Raw genomic sequence first — 21,003 nt, forward strand, 5'->3', positions numbered from 1 at the left:
GTTACACAGACCTGAGAGGTGCTAGAATGTCTTGTTCTGAGTATAAGGTTAAGGAGCTTTGTGAACTGAATTGGGGCCCACCTTGATCCAACAATGTTTGACTGCAATAATGTCTAATTTTTACTCTCTCTAGGAGAATATGTCGTCATGACAACCCACTTCCACCTCAAGCGAAAAATTGGCTACTTTGTGATCCAGACCTACTTGCCATGTATCATGACTGTCATCCTGTCACAAGTGTCTTTCTGGCTCAACAGAGAGTCTGTCCCTGCCCGCACGGTCTTTGGTGAGTGTTGTTATGAAGAATAGGGTCAGGGGACATTTGCAAAGTGTTATGATGAACAGCCAGAGTAGGGGTAAGGATGGTAGAAGAATCATTACTGTAGTGAATGGGAGAAACACCTGAGCTTAGCATTAATAACTAAGTCATCATACCTTGGTGTGTTCAACAACTGAATTATTAAAAGGAAGTGGGAATAAGAAGAGTACTGGAACATTAAGGTTTACTGAAATGCTTCCTATATCAGTCAGGTTTGCTTCCGGAGCTGGAGAGGGATGGAACTTTCAGTGAAATGGAGAGGAAATTAGTGGGCAGAGCTGGAGAAAGGGAAAGGGAGAAACTAAGCTGAAGACAGAGAAGTAGATTGGGTATTTTTTTTTATGACCCAGCTTTTTATATGACCATCTGACTTTTCTGCTTCCTCTCTAGCCTTTTTTGAAAGTATGAATTGTCTGATATTCAGTAAGAGCTACACAAAGTTTGAAGGTTTCTACAAGAATACCTATAATTAGAGAAATTTTCTTCACTCTGAATTGACTGTTGTCTAGGAGGAGATTTGCATAGCTTTAACACTTTTCCGTGAGAGACTTAAAGCACATAAACTGTTTTCTGTCTGTTTTTCTCATTGTAAGATTTTTTTAGGAGATAAACATTAATTGACTCTTAATCCACTAAATTGTCTCCATATACTTTGATATGCTGAGTACTCACAAAGGAGGCCAATATTTCCTACAGAGATCCTGAAGCTATACTGTGTAATTAAAGAGTAAATGATGTTTCAGAAAGAAGAAGCATTTTAGGTCAGGTAGAAGAGGCGACAGTAGTGGAGAAAGATAAATAATCTGTAAAGTATGAAAAAAATGAGAAAGGGTATGATATCATGGAAATCAAAAGAGGTGAGTGTTCAAGAAGCAGGGAATAGTCAACTGGGGTGAATTCTGTGTGTTTAGGTAAAATGCAGATAAAAACTGTATTTGGGATCATGATATGCTTGGTTGCTAGTGATTTGAAAAGAACAGCTTTAATGAAGTTGGGGGGATGCATAATCTATATAGGAATAGATTAAATTTGCCCAATTTTTGGAAATGTTACAAACTAGATACCTTGAAAAAATCTTCCAGTACAAAATCCCTAAAAAAACACATAAAACATAGAAAACATTCTTTTTTAATATCTGAGCTCATAAAAAATTAAAGAAAACACTCAGTGGCCCAAATGGAAGAAGGAACTGAAAACTGGAGTGTTAATGACATGAGCTGGTACTGTCGTGGCAGGAAAATGGATTAATGGATGGACTACTTGTCTTGGTAGAGAAGAGTTGAGTTTTAAGGTTACACAAGAAAGGCTTTTAGCTTGAGTGAAATTAAGGGTTAGAACTAGGATTGTGGTAGGCTTAATAATGGTCCCTAGTGATACCCATGTTCTAATCTCTGGAACTTGTGAATGTTACCTTATAAGGCAAAAGGACTTTACAGATTTGTTCTTTTTTTTTTTCCCTTTCCATTGTCATTTTATTTTTTTTCCCAGTTATTTTTATTAGTTGGAGGCTAATTACTCAGATTTTTTCTAAGTTAAGAATTTTGAGATGGGGAGATTATCTTGCATTATCTCAAGCAACTTTAGTTGGGTGGGACAGACATACATTATCAAAGAAGCATACTAGACTTTTTTTTTTCATACTAGACTTTTAGAAGTACTCAAAGGAAGGAAGAGGACAGTCACAGAAAAACTTTGTAGAAGAGTCTTGAAAGAGAAGCCCTGGGTGGCAGGCCTGGATCTTTTAAAATGCCAAACCTCTTTGTCCATCGATGAAGTACACCAGAAGCTTGATTGAGGGCCCTACCAGCTCTGACTAGCTAAGAACTCTTCACAAGATGACAGTTTTAATTAAGCTGTAGAGGCTAGACTTCTAAACACCTCCACTGAGATATGGCACCTAAACACTTGTGTTGCAGTATGGTTCTCTTGATCCATGCTTTTGGCACTGTTAAGAATGTACCAGTGTAGACAATTGCATTTGCTGATAACCATAAATGAGATAACTTGTTTGTTCCATGAGTCACTTGCTCAGTGTGATCAGAGGGTTACTTAGCCTTAGATCCATTCTCAGAGCTTACCAGGCTACAAATTCAGATTTTGTTATGAGGTCCTAGCTGTATGGCTGACTCTTAACAGGGCTTAAATTGTCTTTTCGCTAATCAGCCTAGACAATTCTCTGCTTAAGTTTGTGTAAAGGTGCTCCTTTAGGGTCTCTTTGTTGAAACTGTATTAAGTTTTTGCCAGTCTGGATTTTGATTTATATCATAAATGTGTAAGTAAGGTACTCAAAGAATCAAGATATGAAAGGAGGCTCCAGAGACTGCAGCACACGTGGCTGACTCTCTGGGTAGAGTTAACAGGCCTTATCTGCTTGCTTTTTGATATAACATATCTCACCCCATTAGGACTACCTTCCATACCCTACTTGACCCAGGCTCATAAGGGTCACACTCTCCATCTTCTTGAGGAATCCAACACTTAGAAAGAGGTTCTGACTATTCCTTCTTACTAAATTCTGGATGGATTTGGGTATACAACTGCACCATCAAAATTCTGGAGGAGACTGTAGGGGATATTCATATAGATGGGAAGAATGAAGGCAAGGAGATATTAAGGGAATTGCCCAAGATACAAAACCAGTAAGTGGTAGAACTTAGGACTTCCTACTTCGAGTGTAGGTATTCAAGACTGGGGCATCCCAGGTGGCTCAGTGGTAAAGACTCCACGTGCCAATGCAGGAGACATGGGTTCGATCCCTGGGTCGGGAAGATCCCCTGTAGACGGGAATGGCTACCCACTCCAGTGTTCTTGCCTGGAAATCCCATGGACAGAGGACCCTGGTGGGCTGCAATCCATGGGTTTGCAAAAGAGTCAGACACGACTTCACAACTAAAAAACAATAACATGAATACTCTTACTAACAATGACAAAAATATTGTTATAATGTTATTGTTAAAATGTGACTACAGTTCAGTTCAGTTCAGTCACTCAGTCATGTCTGACTTTTTGCAATCCCATGAACTGCAGCACACCAGGCCTCCCTGTCCATCACCAACTCCAAGAGCCTACCCACACTCATGTCCATTGAGTTGGTGATGCCATCCAACCATCTCATCCTCTGTCATCCCCTTCTCCTCCTGCCCTCAATCTTTCCTAGCATCAGGGTCTTTTCAAATGAGTCAGCTCTTCGCATCAGGTGGCCAAAGTACTGGAGTTTCAGCTTCAACATCAGTCCTTCCAATGAACACTCAGGACTGATCTTTAGGATGGACTGGTTGGATCTCCTTGCAGTCCAAGGGACTCTCAAGAGTCTTCTCCAACACCACAGTCCAAAAGCATCAATTCATCGGCGCTCAGCTTTCTTCACAGTCCAACTCTAACATCCATACATGACTACTGGAAAAACCACAGCCTTGACTAGACAGACCTTTGTTGACAAAGTAATGCTTTTTAATATGCTGTCTAGGTTGGTCATAACTTTCCTTCCAAGGAGTAAGCATCTTTTGATTGCATGGCTGCAATCACCATCTGCAGTGATTTTGGAGCCCCCCAAAAATAAAGTCAGCCACTATTTCCACTGTTTCCCCATCTATTTGCCATGAAGTGGTTAACAATATGAGCTTTAGAGTCATGATTCTAAAGCTCATATTGTTAACCACAGCACTGTATAGTTCATATACATATCTAAACTATGAACAGATTAGTAAAAAATTAATGTAATTTAAAAGTGAGTAAAAGAAAGTCTTAAATTTAGGTTAATAAATACCACCAAGAAAAAGAATCAATTGATTTAAAACCAAGCTCTGGTTTGGCAAAAACTCATAAGAAATAGATGTGAGAATAGTTTTGGTTGTTCATGAATTCAATAGGTCCTAGACTGTGATGTAGCTAAAGGACAATTTTTCTACAATAGTTTGTTGTGTTATTGGGGGAATAGTGTCCACAATAAATGAAATGAAACTCCAGCTAATATCAGACCATGTCCTGAGTCTTAGCCTAAGTTCTGGTCTGTTGAGAAGGCATCTACCAGAATGGAGAAGGAGGAGAAACAAAAGAAGGAGCTGGCCACGTTCTAGAGATGAACAGACTTACAAGGAACCATGGCCACTCTCTCCAACTTTCTGAAGTCCTGTCCCAGAAAGAAAAAAGCAGGGTTTCTTTCTTATGTCTCCAGACAGAACCTCTGAGATCAGTCAGTGGATTAGGAGTTACAGGAAGGCAGGTTTCAGCATAAGGTAGACTTTTCTAATTAGAAAACTCTATTACACTGAAATAGGTTACCTACAACCTAGTCTTCAATGGAAATGTTTAAGCTGAGGTTAAAGGGCAACTCTTAAGTGCTATACTGGAGATTTCTATTCCTGTGATAATTGGGATGGGGTGGTTACTATGTAGAACCATTCCATTTTGACATTATCTGCTTTTTTTTTCTTACTTTAAAGAGACCATTTTGGGTGGGGTTTAGCTCCTCCTTTCAAGGAGGAAGATGGTGATATCATCAGGTACACTCAATGTCTTTTAGTGGCAACTAGTTCTTATTTTCTCTCTCCCAAGGTGTCACCACTGTTCTCACCATGACCACCTTGAGTATCAGTGCCAGAAACTCCTTACCTAAAGTGGCATATGCGACGGCCATGGATTGGTTCATAGCCGTGTGTTATGCCTTTGTATTTTCTGCGCTGATTGAGTTTGCGACCGTGAACTACTTCACAAAGCGGAGTTGGGCTTGGGAAGGCAAGAAGGTGCCAGAGGCCCTGGAGATGAAGGTAAGATACAAGAAAGGTGGGGGCTGGGAAGCATTCCCTGAGAGAACTGTATTGGAACCGGGAGTGGGCAGCCTGCAGCCTGTGGGAACTGGCCAGGGCTGTGTGCTATTCACTGGGGTCATCAATCCAATTCTCAACTGGAGTGCTTCTTGGCAGTGTGGAGTGTTTGCTGGGGGCAAAGAAAAGAGGGTCGGTATCATGGAGGGCTGATGTCTTGTGGTAAGGGATCAAACCTAAGTGTGATACTGCTGAACCCAAGGGGAATATGTTGTACTTACAAGGTCACCCAGAAGTGTGGTCTTTATCTTCCACCCAGAGAACAGTCTCTAGGGCCACTTCTGCCCCTCATTTTGGCAATATGTTCCCATTACCATCTAACAAAAATGATCATCATTCCTTCTATGTCTTTGCTTATTTTCACTCTCTACGTGGAATGTTCTTTTCTTATTTTCCTGCCTGATAAAGACCTGCTCAGTCTTTAAGAACCACATGAAATGCTATTTTCTCCATAGAACCTTTCCAGAATCATGAGATAGCTTCAGCTTTTCTGGGGGTGGGTGAGGTTGCTCATGATATGAAAAGCATTTATTTGCACTAGAGTTATTTGTCTGCTTCCTCACTAGACTGAACTTCTTGAGGGCAGGGGCTTGCCTGCATGTGTCTAACTAGCTAGCATCCATGTACAGCATCTGACTCATAGTAAAAGCTGAATAAATGTTAATTAGATTAATGGATGAGAAAAAAAGAAAAAAATCCCAATAAACCACCTGGAATTGGTAGGAATAAAAAAAACATAAATACAGTAAAATCAAGTTTGGTATCCTTGACTGCTTTAAAAGAGTTGAGATATCTAGCTGTAGATGAAGACTAACCCACGATGCTAAAAAGAATGGGCAGATGTGGCCCCAGAATCATGGAGAAGAGAAAACATAATGAAGATTTTTCAAACTGGAGGAATAGATTCCATAGAATATAGACTGGTGAGTTGGAAAATTCTTAGAATAGATCTTAACTATTTATTTAGTTAAAATTTATTAACTCTTTGCTATAAATCATGAAGAAATAAGTATATTTCGTCTTCCTCCATCTACTCTACCATAGGAATTTCTTGGTTGGTTTTATTATTCTTCTTAGTCTAGTTGTTAACATTTGTATCCTTAAAATATATTTACCCATCTAATGCTTGATTCATCAGTTATAAACCAGGTCTGTTGATCCCTCACCCACTGCAAGATAATAAGGAAATTATTATACTTACCCTGCTTCTCACCTTTGCTTTCTACCAGTCCCTGTCATCTCTCAACTTTTGTTATACAACTATTTCCACATTGTCAAGTTTTATAGTATTTACATGCTTTTATGCAGTCATAATGTCTGTATTTTATTACTCACAGTTCTATATTTAAAAAGACTCTCTTCTCAAAATGGTCCTCTTATCCATTTTTATGTTCATCGCTTAGTTACCTCAAGGCTATCCTCTGGAAGTTTCTTTAGGAATGGTTCGTGGGAACCATATTTCCTACTATCTTACATGTATAAAATTATCTGTCAGTTGTATTTATACTTGAATTACATTTGGGCTGTTGTACAATTTGTGGGTCGCATTCTCTTTCTCTAATGTCCACATAGACATTGGTTGCAGTTTTCGGTTCTAGAACTGAATATTGTTATGAGGAAATTTAAAACAACTCTGAGAATCTTTCACATAATGAGGAGATGATTTTATGGCTTAGAAACACATATGCATGTGTCTTTTATTTACAAATACCACTTACTTTACAAGGATAGATCTTGATCTATCTGTATGAATTTTTCCTAGGACAGCATGTTGTCCTTAAGTCTGTAGATTCACAACTGTCTTTGTTTCAGGAAAGCTTTCCTAAAGCACATCATTGCTCTGTTATCTTCCTAAAAGCACAAATTATACATATAATAGAACTTTGTAATCCTTATTTACCATTATTCTCTAGTAATTTCCAACTGTTACTTTCCATTTTATTTTTCTCAAGCCTGTCTTCTGTGTCTCTGAACATTTTCACCATGTCTGTTCTCCTTCATTTCTATAGTAGTAGTATTTTTCCTTATATTAATTTTTTTAATTTCTGCTGACTTAGCTTTTCATGTATTCTGTTTATTTCGTGTGTTGTTATGCAGTTCTTTATTGGTTCTTTCCCCTCATTGTAACATATTTTGCATCAGTAACATATTCTTTTTCAACTGTTACTTGAAGTTGTATTAGAGGAGTTCTTTACTAACACTGCTATGTGTGAAAGTATCATTTTGGGGAGGGACTGAGACAATGAATAGGATAGTTGTGAGTGGTTGAGAATAAGTAGTTGAAAGTGAATAGTTTGACCATCATCTGTTATCTGTATAAATTCTTATAAATAACCCACAAGAAAGGCCTCTATGTATGGTGTAATGTGTGCATGCTTGTGTGCATATGTGTAATATTGTACCCTTTAATGTTTCCAGTCTCTACCTCCTCACTACTATGTAGTAATCAAACAGTATTCCAGGATGTTTTCACTACCAGTCTGAGAACCATTTGTTTCAAAACAGAGGTCATTTGTTTTTCACTCAGGTCCCGCAATCCATGTTTTAGGACTCTGTTCTTGGCCTGAAATCTAGAACATTAGGCATCTTCAATGTCTTCTTCACCCTGATCCAATTTTTACTGTGTTTGGGAGCCCTTACGTTTTGGGGTAAGGGTTAAAAATGCTTCCAATTTTCATCAAAGATGGAGTTTTGGTTTCATATGTCATTTTCCTTATTTTGGTTGGTTCCAGAGAAGAAAAGGAAGCAAAGATGTCCTTATTCTGACATATTAAACTGAAAGACCCTTATTAAACAGATGTTTTAAGAGCAGTTTGCACTAACTACTGACATATAGCCTGAGTTAACTAAGAAGAAATTGTGCCAAACTAACCTTAAGAAAATTCATGGAAAGTTTATTAGACTGGTAGAATAGGAAATATATAGACTTTATCAAGACATCTAACTTTTTTAAATTATGTCTTCATGAAGAAGAAATAGCAGTTGAAAAAATATTACAATTATGCTGATGTAGTTGGTTGACCAATTAAAGTCAAATATAATCTGATTGATGGATAGACATCAACCTGAATGGATATTGCTGTAATAAGCCACAAGTCTTTATCTTTGACCCTCCGCAGATTCTTTACCATCTGAGCTACCAGGGAAGCCCTCTTAAATACTGTCATCTGTGACTTAAATAAAGATACTTAATATGGGAGATTCAAATTTGTAAGCTGGCATTAATGAAAAAAAGTATCTTCTGAAGTAGAGTCCAAGAGAATTTCTGAAATTTGAAAGAATAGGCTGAAACCAAAAGGTTAACATTTCTAAATACAACAAATTTTTACACATATGTTCCCAAAAAAGTTCAGGGATAAAAAAGCTTAACAAAGATTGCATGTTATAAATAAGATGCTATGAGGGAAAGAACACATTTAATGTAAGCCATCCATGTGGTGTAACTCTTGAAAAGCCAAATTTGATTTGAGTCTGAGTTAGGAGTTACCTAGAACAAATGAGATAGTAAACCCCTTTTTATTCTGTACAGGTTGTGCCATGTTTAAAATATGCTGTTCCAATTTAGTTACTACAATAGAGAAAGGACAGATGCATTAAGGCAATGATGATTGCTAATTTCAGATATCTGAAAGGCAGTCATAAATATCTTTTGAAATATGTGGTAGACTTGTTTTTTGTGATTGGGAAGAGATGCAGTGGTGGCTTGAAGGTAGAAAGAGCACTTGAACAGTGTGGCTGTAGATGTCAAAAATGATAACCGTTTCTCCAATTTCAAGAAGTGCTGAAAATGAAAACAAAAAAAGGACAAAAAGAATCGTCTAAAAGTCTTCTGCAAAGATGGTGATCTTAGTATTCCTCCTTAGTTCTGTCAATTGATTTAAGTTATTGAAAGGAGGTTGATGAGATTTGAAAAAAAAAACTATGAAATGTATAAAAATGGATTTCTAATATGAGGGTACTATGTTTTGTGCATGCTGCTACAATATGAAGGAACTAACAGAACCACTGACCCACAGAAAAAAATGAAGTGCATTAAAAGTAAAAACAGTGAAATTTAACTATAACTTATTTTGCTTCCTTTAGAGAGACATATTAAACCTTATTTGCCTCATAAAACTAGAATAGGTGAGCACAAAACTGTTTAAAACTAATATAAATGATTCAGAAGTCTATTTCTGATCTGTATTATGGTCAAAGATTAAACAGAATATGAGGGGAAATATAAAGGAAAGGAAAAGAAGGGATAGGTAGGAACAAATACCTCATTTTCAAATGAAGACAAATGACTACCTTATAATAGCACTCTGCAACATAGATGAACTGTGGGCTTCTGAGGAATAGCTACACGTTTTATCACTACTTCCTTTAAAAATCCCACTAAAATGAGGGTAAAGAAATAAAACAGGTATAAACCCACAAGTACCAGGAGAACTAGAGACGGGCTTTCAGTCAGACAAGAGATTGTAATGCACTTTTTAAGAAAAATGAATGTGGAAAGACAGAATAAGAACTGATTTATCAAGTTGGAGAGAGATATAACCCTGGAGAAATTCAGCATTCAAGATGCTTTGTACAACAGACAATAAATCATGGGGGTGCAATTAAGGGGACTGGATAAATGCCTGTGTGCAGAGTAGTCAAGACCCCAGAGCCTGCCAGCATATAAAATGTCAACAGCCAGATGTAGAGTTTCCTAAAGACCAGCAGAAGTTTCTCTTCTAAAGAAGCTGAATGTCTCCATAGAAAAGACCTTAATACAGTGACACTATGGAGTATCCCATAAAATGACCTCCCTCCAGACAATCTTCAGTCATAGTTTACCAGTCAACAAGCCCAGCTCAGGCACACTAAACATACAGACATCTTTTATGTTGCCAAATAATACTATGATACGAAGGATTATCAAAGTGAAATTTATAATAGAGAAAAGTAAAGATTGAAAAAAAAAACTCATCTTGGCAGGAACAGAAATAATTTAGGGAATTAAAGAGAACCTAAGAAAAGCAAAGTAAATCTTATCTTATATTTGTAAATATATCATATACATAACATAAGGAGGATGCTAATATAAAAGGAAATCAGAGAATAAAGAAGAGCTTCTGAAATGAAAAATAACCGCCAAGTGGTAATGAAGCTGATCTGATAAGGAAGGGCAACAACCTCCATGAACACAGAAGACAAGCCACAAAAGGGGTTCCAAGAGGCTGCTTTGGGGACAAAGACCCCAATGAAGGCAGTGTTCTGCAGACAACTCAGAGGCCAGGCCTTCCTGGGGAAATGTCTCCATGGTTTCACAGTGTAATGAGAAATAGAAGTTTCCACAGATGCTGCATTTCTCTGTGTCCCAGCTGTGGGGTTGGTGGCCTGAGCTAGGAGAGGGGGGAAAAAAGCAGTTTTCGCTCACTTTCAGTTCCCTGCCCAAGGTGCTGACCCAATTCCCTGCCACAAGAGGGTCAGTCTGAATATACAAACCCTATTTGGTTGTGTGATCCTCTCAATAATTTGTGAAAAAAAGTGAAAGTGTTAGTCACTCAGTCGTGTCTGACTCTTTGCGACTCATGGACTGTAGCCCATCAGGCTCCTCTGTCCATGGGATTTCCCAGGCAAGGATGCTGAAGTGGATTACCATTTCCTTCTCCAGGGGACCTTCCCAAGCCAGGGATCCAGCCTGGGTCTCCTGCATTGCAGGCAGATTCTTTACCATCTGAAACACCAGGGAAACCCCAATAATCAGCTCTAGCTTGTTTCATAACTTTCATGGCTTTGCTTGATCTATTAACCACTCTTTCTCAAGTCATTGCAGCATTTCTGCCAGGCAGTATTTATGCATTTGTTAACGAAAATCAAGATGTGGCTAAAGATCAGAAGCTCAGTAGCAACCTATATTGTAGCAGTGATGTCAGTCCATTGATTGTCTTTGGAGAGTTAACGTTGAAAACAAAACTCTTATTGATCAGACAAAGATGATCTGCTGAAGACACATGCACTTTTGTAGAGTTTAACATCTTGTGTTTTTCTGAAAAAATACACATATATACATATGTTGCTTTATTTGAAACAAAATATGATGCATTTGAAAAAATAACTGCCAGAATAAAAGTTTCAATAGAGATGGGAAAATAAACTGAAAAATATCTCTCTACAAGTAAGGTAAAAAGGAAATAATTGATGAATGAAAAGAAAAGGTTAAGGGACTTAGGGATGAATCCAGGAAATTCATCCAACTCAGAACCTGCAGAATGAGTGAGCAGAGAAATGGGAACAAAGGAAATTATCAAAGAACTAATATAAGACACGTTTACAAAAGGAAAGATATAAGCCTCCAGATTGAAAGTGTCCTCATAGGTCCACATAAAGTCACATCATCTTGAAATTTTAGAAAACCAGGGATAAATGGTAGACTAAAGAGATTCTAGAAAGACAGTAAGTGTTATTTACAAAGAAATGATTAGCAGAATGGCATCAGACTTCTCAGCTACATTGGATGCTGGAAGACAGTGGAGCTGTAAATCTAAATCTGAAGGACCAATGATTTTCAACCTTGAATCCTATGCCTAGCCAAAGTATCACTTACATGGAAAGGTAGTTATTTTCAGATGTGCTAGAACTGAGAAGTGTCACTTCCCATGGATTCCACCTTAGGAAAATACAGGAGAATATGTTCTATTAAAATGAGAGTAGAATGAAAAAGAGAAAGACACTGGATCCAGAGAAGAGGGTATCCTACAGAGGAGATAGATGAACGGAATTCCTAAGTGAAAGCTATGCAGCAAGCAAACCTGGAGAAGAACCCAGTGCAGTTTGTAACAAGAGGCTAGAGGTATTTATCCAGTCCTTTATAATGATGTTACCATTGATTATTGATTGCACTAAAAAGATTGCTATATTGTATGGAAGATGGAGGAAGGGTTGCATAAGTGAGGTTAATCATTATCATGAAAATATGAATGGTTATGTGTAAAACTGATAGCAGTATAAGCATATTACTTAGAAATATATAAATATTAGAAAATTTAGAAAATTAAAATAAAGATAGAAAGTTAAAAATAATTATGTTATAGGACAAGGTTGGGGTACAGGCATTTTAAGTTTTTACATTTATTTCTTTTTAACTATGTGCATTATTACCTAGATTATATTTTTTGAAAATTAAAAGTAAAAGCAAATTAAAATAAAGAAATAAAACTCTATATTTAAAAAGAAGACAATTATTATTCTTAGAAGTTCTTTTAAAATATTCATAAATTCTCACCTAAATTTTAGAAACACAGTAATTCTTATGCTTTTTTCTTATTTTCAGACAAGAAATTTGAATGCTCTAGAATAATGTTTTATTTTACATTAGAAAATACTCAACTTCCATCCATAATTTGGAAAAGTTTAGTTTTTTATCATTAATGGCTTTTTAAAATTTGTGGCATTCCTGTAAAAAACAGCCACAAATAAAGTCACCACTTGGTATGGTCTCTCTGGGGTGAATGATATTCACTCTGGGTTAATTTGTATTCATAAAGTGGTAGCCTTCCCACCCTTTTCTACAGTAGGTATAAATGCCCTGACAACAAACATACTCTATCAACTGGTAAGTTGATTGAAACAGAAACAAACAGGGATATCAGCCAAGATGGCAGAGTAGAAAGACTCAGTGCTCACCTCCTCTCAAAAGCACACCAAAATCACAACTGTCTGCAGAACAACCATCCATGGAAAAGATCAAAATTTATCAGAAAAGATCTTCTACAACTAAAGATATGAAGAAGGAACCAAACAAGACAGGTGGAGTTGTGATATAGGCAGGTCTCATACCCTGGGTGGGCAATCCATAAACGAGAGAAATATTACCATTGCAGAGGTTCTCCCCTAGGAGTGAAGGGTCTGAGCCCCAAAGTGGGCTCCATAACCTGTGGGTCATATGCCAGGAAAATGAACCCCCAGAGCATTTGGCTTTGAAGACCAGTAATGCATACAATTGAGAGTCCCAGAGAGCTGGGGGGAAATAAAGACTTCACTCACATGCTCTGGGATCCAGGGCAAAAGCAGTAATAGGAGGCTGGGTCAGACTCACCTGCCGATCTTGGAGAATCTCCTGGAGAAGCTGGGGGCAACTACAGCCTCCCCTGGGGACATAGACACTGGTGGCAGCTATTCTGGAGAACTCATTCTACCATGTGGACACTGGTGCTGGCAAACACCATTTTGGAATCCTCCCTCTAGCTTATTAACCTCAGGACCCAGCCCCGCCCTGGCCCAACAGTCTATAGGTGCCAGCTCTAGCACACCTCTTGCCAAGCAAATAACTGGGCATGGACACAGGTCTACCCACCAACAGATAAACACAATTAATAAACCATAGATAATATTTGAGTCTCATCCACTCTTTCCTTTCTTATCCACTGGCCCCAGGTCCATCCCCACATATGATCTGGATATCCCCCACCCTCTCAGTAAACTGGTGCAAGTGATTACTTCTCTTGCACCTGCATTTTCTCCCCATTCTATTGGCTTACTGACCTCTTCCTAATCCAGCATGCTCCCTTCCTCTTTTGAATTCACTTGACTCAGCATTTGTGCCTTTCTGTGTTTTTCTTGTGTTCTCCCTTATATTTTAGTTCTCTCTAAAATTTATCATCTTAACTGTTTTTAATAAGTATGTTCACAGTATTGTACAACCAACTTTGAGAACTTTTTCATCCTGCAAAACTGAAACTCTATCCCCATGAAACCAGAAATTCCAATCCTCCCCTCCTCTCCCCCCCTGGCAACCTCCATTCTACTCTCTGTCTCTAGCAATCTGACTTCTCTAAGTACTTAATACAACTGGAATCATAACATCCTCAAGGTTCATTCATGCTATAGCATGCATCAGAATTTCCTTTCTTTTTAAGGCTGAATAAATCCCATTGTATAGATGGACCACATTTTCTTCATCCATTCTTCTCTCTATGCATACTTGGGTGGCTTTCATCTTTTGGCTAGTGAGAATTATGCTGCTATGAACATGGTTGTACTCATATCTTTTTAAGACCTTGCTTTCAGTTAAGGGGGGCAATATATTCCAAAGTAGAATTGCTGGGTCATATTTTAATTTTTTGAGGATCTGATGTACCATTTTTCATAGCGGCTGCACCATTTTACATTCCCAACAGTACATAAGGGGTCAAATTTCTCCATATCCTTGTCTACACTTGTTATTTCCTTTTTTATTGTTACTGTTATTGTTCTTATTTTTGATAGTATGCACCCTAATGGGTATGAGGTGGTATCTCATTTTGACTTGCATTTCCATTATGATAAGTGATATTAAGCATCTTTTCATATCCTTATTGGCCATTTCTATATCTTCTTTTGAAAAATGTCTATTTTAAAACCCATTTTAAAAATTGGGTTGTTTGGATGTAAAAATTGGGTCTTTGTCTGATTTGTCTTTGAATCCAACATAGCATACACTCCATTATTTACCCACTTCTGAAAACTGGGGTTCAGGAAAGTTGGATGGATGTTAGGTTAGCAGTCATAGGACTTTATCTGCATATACTCTGAGGTCCTGGAGGTCTCAAGTACATTCAGGGCTTCAACTAACCCTCTAATTAGCACTTCTGAAAACAATTATCATGAACGTCATCTGAGAAAAACTCTAAAGTTGGACATGCATTAGTCCATGAAAGTTTTCACTACCTCATCCCCAGTCCACATGAGGTAGCTTTCTAGAAGGAAAAGTGTCCTGCTCTGAGGTCAGAATGCTTGGAGGAGTTTGGAAGAGTGAGTTTCAGTTTGGTGGTATGGGAATTACTCCAGGATGAACTATAGAGATATTCTATATATCTCTGCCTGTATAGGAGAAGTCATACTAGATAGGAGAGGTCATACTTCTCAAGAGTTGGAGAAGACTCTTGAAAGTCCCTTGGGCTGCAAGGAGATCCAACCAGTCAATCCTAAAGGATATCAGTCCTGAATATTCATGGGAAGGACTGATGCTGAAGCTGAAGCTCCAATACTTTGGCCACCTGATTCGAAGAACTGACTCATTGGAAAAGACCCTGGAGCTGGGAAAGATTGAAGGCAGGAGGAGAAGGGGATGACATAGGAACAGGTCATTGGATGGCATCACCGACTCGATGGACATGAGTTTCAGCAAGCTCCAGGAGTTGGTGATGGACAGGGAAGCCTGGCATGCTGCAGTCCATGGGGTTGCAGAGAGTAGGACACGACTGAGCGACTGAACTGAACTGATAGGAGAGGTCAAGACTCAGCAGGAATAAATTAGAAATCACATGAAGAATCTTCAGTTGGGGGGTCAGGTTTCATTCTGTAAACATCTATAATGCAGCTAAGAGCCCAGCATTGGCTCGGGAGGTAGGCACAGAATCATAGCTTGGTCAGAGTTAAGTGACTCTAGTTTGTGTCTATCAAATTCCAGGGTGTAGAGAAGTATTAGAAAACTAGATGCAGAAATGTGAATTATTAACCATTAATCTCTGCTTCCTGTTTCTGTCTTCTCAGCACTACAACTTTTGCTTTGATTTCCCTTCTTTGACAATTTAGGTAAAAATTATAGTGGCTGATTAAAAAGTTCCATGATGGAAAGGGCGAGGGAAATTAAAAGGTAATTTTCTTTTATTACTTAAAAAATCTGTGATTAAATCAACTGCTGCTTCTCTACGTATAGAACACAAAGTGCCTACAGAGCTAAAGAAAGTGTTTGCTGTTCAGAATGATTATTTCAAAGACTTGGTCATAACCAGCTTATAAGATGACTAAATGAAATAATATATGTGAGTGTGAAAGCTTCTAGCAAAGTCAGGGTAGTGGGTTTTTTTCTTTCTTTTCTTTTCTTATTTTTTGTCTAACCATGAAAAAATAGAGATTAGTAAGCAAATGAATAAGTAAACAAGTTGAATAGGCAAACAAGTGAAGTGCTTCTTTATTTAATAGCAGAGGCATTTAGCAGCAGGCCTCTATTCACACAATGAATTTGCTAATTCTAAGTGAGTCCCATGTAGTATTTAAAGCATTTACAAGGTTGTTAGACTCCCTTAGAGTTCTGTCCCCCTTCCACTTGTAGCAATGTAACTATAATCCTCAAAGAGAAAGAACGGTTTTGCTTTTTAAGTGTCCTGTTAGTCAGACTGTTCATTTACTTAAACCAGCACCCACTTCTTGGTCCCTCTTACCCTCCCTGATGAAAACCCTGAAGCCAGCACAGACAGGCCTTTATCATGCACACGCTCATCTACCTACAGCAGACTCCTTGTCATTCCTCAAATTAGCAGTGCCCTTGACCTGTGCATTGCCTTGGCTACATCTTCATCTGGTGAGCTCCTGCTCATCTTTCATGACCCAGCTCACCATCCTCATTGCCTTCTCTGAGCCACCTTTTCCAGCACCTGAAGGTACTTTGCCCCTCCCTCTACTGAATTCCCATCACCCTTTGGTCATATCTCTTAGAACTCCGATCACATTATATGGCAATGGTGTGTTCACAGGGCTCTCCCCCCTGCCCGCCCCCACCACTGGACTGCAAACTCCTACAAAACAAGGAGTGAAACAGACAACTTTTAACCTTCCCACCTATCCTGAAACATCTAGAGTAGTTCTTGGCCCAGTAGATATTCAGTGGCTGTTGGGCCAAAGTTATTATTAGGACCAGGAAGATCAATAGCAGTGTGGTCTAAAGAAAAATAGGTCAGAAAATGGGGGGGGGGGGCACTCGGAAGTAAAGAAGAAAGGAAACAGATTAGGAGAAAGGGAGTCAGTAGGAGAGGGCAGGAGTAGAGAAATCCAGGAAGGAAACACATGCAAAGAAGTAAAACAGATGCTGGGAAGCAAAGTCACGTTGAGAAAGAAAAATTCGAGGTATGTGAAATCAGGGCAACACGTTGGTCGTCACTTTCCATCAAATACTCTTGGGCATTTTCAAAGCTCATCTGTCCCCACTTTTCCCTAGAAACAAAGAGGGCTGAAAGGAAGAAAAGGCCAGAGTGGGAAGTGAGGCAGCAAATACTATGAACTCGGCACTCAGACTATGCCCTCAGCCACTGCCTTTGGCCTCTCCTGTTACTCAGCCTCTCTCTTCTGACCCAGGCCTGAGCTTTGTCACCTTTTCTCTTTTCTACGTGGAAGGCCCATGTATATACAAGTCATATATGTGAGAACAAATGGGCACATGTGTGTATGCTTATTTATCGTTGAGTTTTTTTTTTTATAATCTGGAAAAACAAAGATCAGAGTCATAGCAAGCCCCTAGGATCCCTGCTTGTGCTGTCAGAGGGAAGCATTTGTAAAGTTCCCTAGAGAGGCTGTCGCAAAGAGTCAGACACAACTGAGCAACTGAAATGAACTGAACTGGAGAGGCTGTGGCTCCTGCCTGCATGAAGGGTTATAATGATGCATGTAAACATGCTGTAGAATGTATGTCTTTAAGACAAAATGACTTTCAGACTCACCAAGCTCTCTTCCTCACAGGAGATGTGCCACTTGATGGTTGAAGCCTTTTGGAGTTATGTCTCGGGTAACCAAACAGTGTCTCATACCTATAGAACAGTACAGTGCAGCCCTGGTTAAAAATCGGGAGCCCAGATGGCCAGTGTGGGCTCGGCCACTCAGTCTGAAGCTGAGTTTTCTCATCTGTCAAATGGGAGTACTCTCACACACTTACATTGTATGGTTACTGTGAGGATCAAGTCACATTTTGCATAGGATCCTACACATGACCAAGATTTCAGAGTTTTCCAGTTGTTTCTACCACCATTCTTTCATCTGATCCTCTCAACAACCCTGCCAAATATTTTGATCCTCATTTTACAGATGAAGAAACTAAAGCTCTAAGGGGAGAAGTCACTTGGCCAAAGGCACAATAGCTAGTAAACCAGGATGATACAGATTTTGTTTTCGAAGTCATCTTCAATTTATTCCTTTGTACAAAGCTGGCTACTCAGTGCTATTGGCTTCATGGCCCCTCTTTCCTAACTTCCCTCATGTCTCCTCCTCCCCACAGCCTTTGAAGGTGTTCTATATAGTGAATTAATTAGCTTTCCTTTTGTCCCCCCATTCTCCCCTACTTTTTCTGGCCCTTAGAAGAAAACACCAGCAGTCCCGACCAAGAAAACCAGCACCACCTTCAACATCGTGGGAACCACCTATCCCATCAACCTGGCCAAGGACACTGAGTTCTCTGCCATCTCCAAGGGCGCTGCTCCAAGCACCTCCTCCACCCCGACAATCATTGCTTCGCCCAAGACCACCTATGTGCAGGATATCCCGACTGAGACCAAGACCTACAACAGTGTCAGCAAGGTTGACAAGATTTCCCGCATCATCTTCCCTGTGCTCTTTGCCATTTTCAATCTGGTCTATTGGGCTACATATGTCAACCGGGAGTCAGCTATCAAGGGCATGATCCGCAAACAGTAGGTAGTGGTGGCGTTGCAACCAGAGCACTATATACCCTAGGAAGCATCCAGGCACCCAAACCCCAGGGCTCCCCTTCATGTGTTTCAGGATTCTTCTTTTGTAACCCTCTTACCACGCCATGACTCTCAGTTAATATTTAGGAATCTCAATGAAGAAACAATAACAGAAAAAAATTACCTGTCCCTCTAACATTGCTGAGTATGTCCTGATTGGAGCCAAACACTGCCATTTGTCCAGTTGCTTATCTTAATCTGCCAGTCTCCCTCAGCTGAGGGCACGGCATGTATTTTACTGCACTCTGCCCACTACAGAAACAACAGGAGACTCTAAAGCCTGCAGTGAGAGCCTTGGCTATTGGAAAGGTCCAGAATAAGGTAGATTGTTGACTTGTCCAGATCAGATGATTCTGACTCACTAGGGGGCTAGCCTGGGTCCCCAGTGGTCCTGCCTGCCACCTCTCCTGCCCACAACAGGGCCCACTAGGCGTAAGTACTGATAACAAAGGCAGGAGCCAGTGCTAACCTCTGAAGATGGCCCAAAACCCCTTTATTGGCTTGGAGGTTAGTGTGGACAATTAAGGCTTTATCGCTGTCTACCATGTATTGCCAAAATAGATAGAACCAGTTAGGTCAGCCTGGCACCAAGATGACAAATACCTGCCAGGTCTAGACCCTCAGGAAAATAGTACCTTCTTTGGTACATCTCATCCAGAAAGCCCTTTTCTCTTAAGCTCTTTGAACGTGTTGTAGCCAGCTGAACATGGCTTATCTTGGACTCATTACTGCCTATAAACTCTTTAGGAAAAGGATCAAGTATTTGTTTTAATTTATACTAAGAAGGGACACATGCAACAAAATGAGATCAAATGCCTAAATTTTCAAAAAGATTAGAAAGATATGAAAGTTACCTCCTGGCCAAGGCAACTCGTCAAATACTGGATGGAATGAGAGATTTGGGCTGGGTGGTAGTTGAGGCTTGAAGACTGGCTTGAAAAAGAGGGCTACTGGCAGGTGAAACTCAAGTTCTTCTTTCCATACCCTCCACACTCCAGACCCTAGCCCAAGAACTTTGCTCCTACTTGTCAGGGACCTCTGGTCCTCGATGTCGATATTAAGAGGGATGAATTAGAGTCTAGTTTACTTTAACCCTATTACCAGTTTGATAATATATTATTTAAAGGATTCGATCTCATTTGTTCTTAGTGTGAATAAAAGGGACAGTTATAATTGTAAATTTTTTATAAAGTAGACAAACTCAGTTTCAGATGTTTGAATGACTCACCGAGGTTCCTTATAAGTGTCTGTAATAGAGAACTATCATGGACCCCTTTCCAAAGGCCAACATGAAGATAGGACTGAGAGTCCAGGTCCATCTAGACCTCAGAATCAGCACCATCTCAACAGGCATGCTGGGTCCTGAATGCAGTTTGGTTGGACACCAAAAATATTTTTAGAAAGTCACAATGTGTTATCGAAGGAAACCACTTCTCGTCGCCATGGTTCAAGAGAATGAGATGAAGATGGCAGCCCCAGCCACTAGTCCAAAGTATCCGGGAGCCCCTAAGTAATGCCACAGAGGGCACCAAAAGGAGATTCTCCCTGCCCACCCCCTGATCAGTGCTCCTAAGGGGTCTATCGTTAGCTGCTGGTTGCCTTTTCACCCATCCTTCCCCCATCTCCTGCTTCCTTGCCATTGCTGGGATAATGCATGCCAGTCCCATTATTCCTAAGACTGTGTCTGTAGGTAAATTCATGACTAGAAGAGTGTAGTGTCGTGGCTATGTGGGGATAGGGGGGTGGGGTGGGTGGGGCTGTTAATGATTGTTTTGTTCATGATTGTCTTAAGGAATTTAGAATGGAAGCCTGACCTTTACCTCTCTGTAGAAATTGTGTTTCCAAATGCTTTGGTGCAATGTTTAGCGGCTGTTTATTAAACTCTTTCTGAATTGTACTCAGGCTAAATAACTTTTTTTTGGACACTCTTTGACTAACACAAGCCAGAGTCTGTTTTGGGCTTTCACTCCTATTCTCGTGCCACCCTTAGTTAACACCATTGGAATATGCTGGAAAAAAGGTATCCCAAGAACAAGAGATCTGTTACAGCAATCCAAAATGGAACCCATGTGAAAAGATTGCTTTGATTGACTCAGGGGTCTCATTACCCAATATGACAGAGAAGGAAACACTTGTATTGCTTCCTCTACTAAATTCACCCACTCCCAGGAAATAAGAGAAAGGTCTTTTCTTTGTAATTCAAAAGGCTTCCCCCCCCCTTTTCCATTGATTATTATTTTCCTTAGGCAATAGTTCTCTACAGGTAATAGTTACTAGGCAGAGGGAGAATAAGTGTCTAATTGGTTAGTCCATGTGTTGGGAAATAGATGATGACCTTTATCTGTTACAGAGTTAAGAAAAATCTGGGAAATAATCTTATGAGATGTGCCTGAGGAAA

At 39.5% G+C, this 21,003-nt stretch overlaps 1 protein-coding gene across 2 annotated transcripts in view; it reads left to right on the plus strand.

Moving 5' to 3' along the window:
- Positions 1 to 20,502, plus strand: part of GABRA3 (gamma-aminobutyric acid type A receptor subunit alpha3) — a 227,926-nt gene extending 207,424 nt beyond the window's left edge. For both annotated transcript variants that reach the window (XM_043459919.1, XM_043459918.1), the window contains exons 8-10: positions 134 to 286; positions 4,874 to 5,085; positions 18,217 to 20,502. In XM_043459919.1, the coding sequence (XP_043315854.1) occupies positions 134 to 286; positions 4,874 to 5,085; positions 18,217 to 18,552 (701 nt within the window). In that variant the 3' untranslated portion in view covers positions 18,553 to 20,502. The remainder of the gene's footprint in view (positions 1 to 133; positions 287 to 4,873; positions 5,086 to 18,216) is intronic.
- The last annotated feature ends 501 nt before the right edge of the window (positions 20,503 to 21,003 follow it).

Source organism: Cervus canadensis, chromosome X (genome assembly GCF_019320065.1).
Source record: "Cervus canadensis isolate Bull #8, Minnesota chromosome X, ASM1932006v1, whole genome shotgun sequence".
NCBI classification, from domain to species: domain Eukaryota; kingdom Metazoa; phylum Chordata; class Mammalia; order Artiodactyla; family Cervidae; genus Cervus; species Cervus canadensis.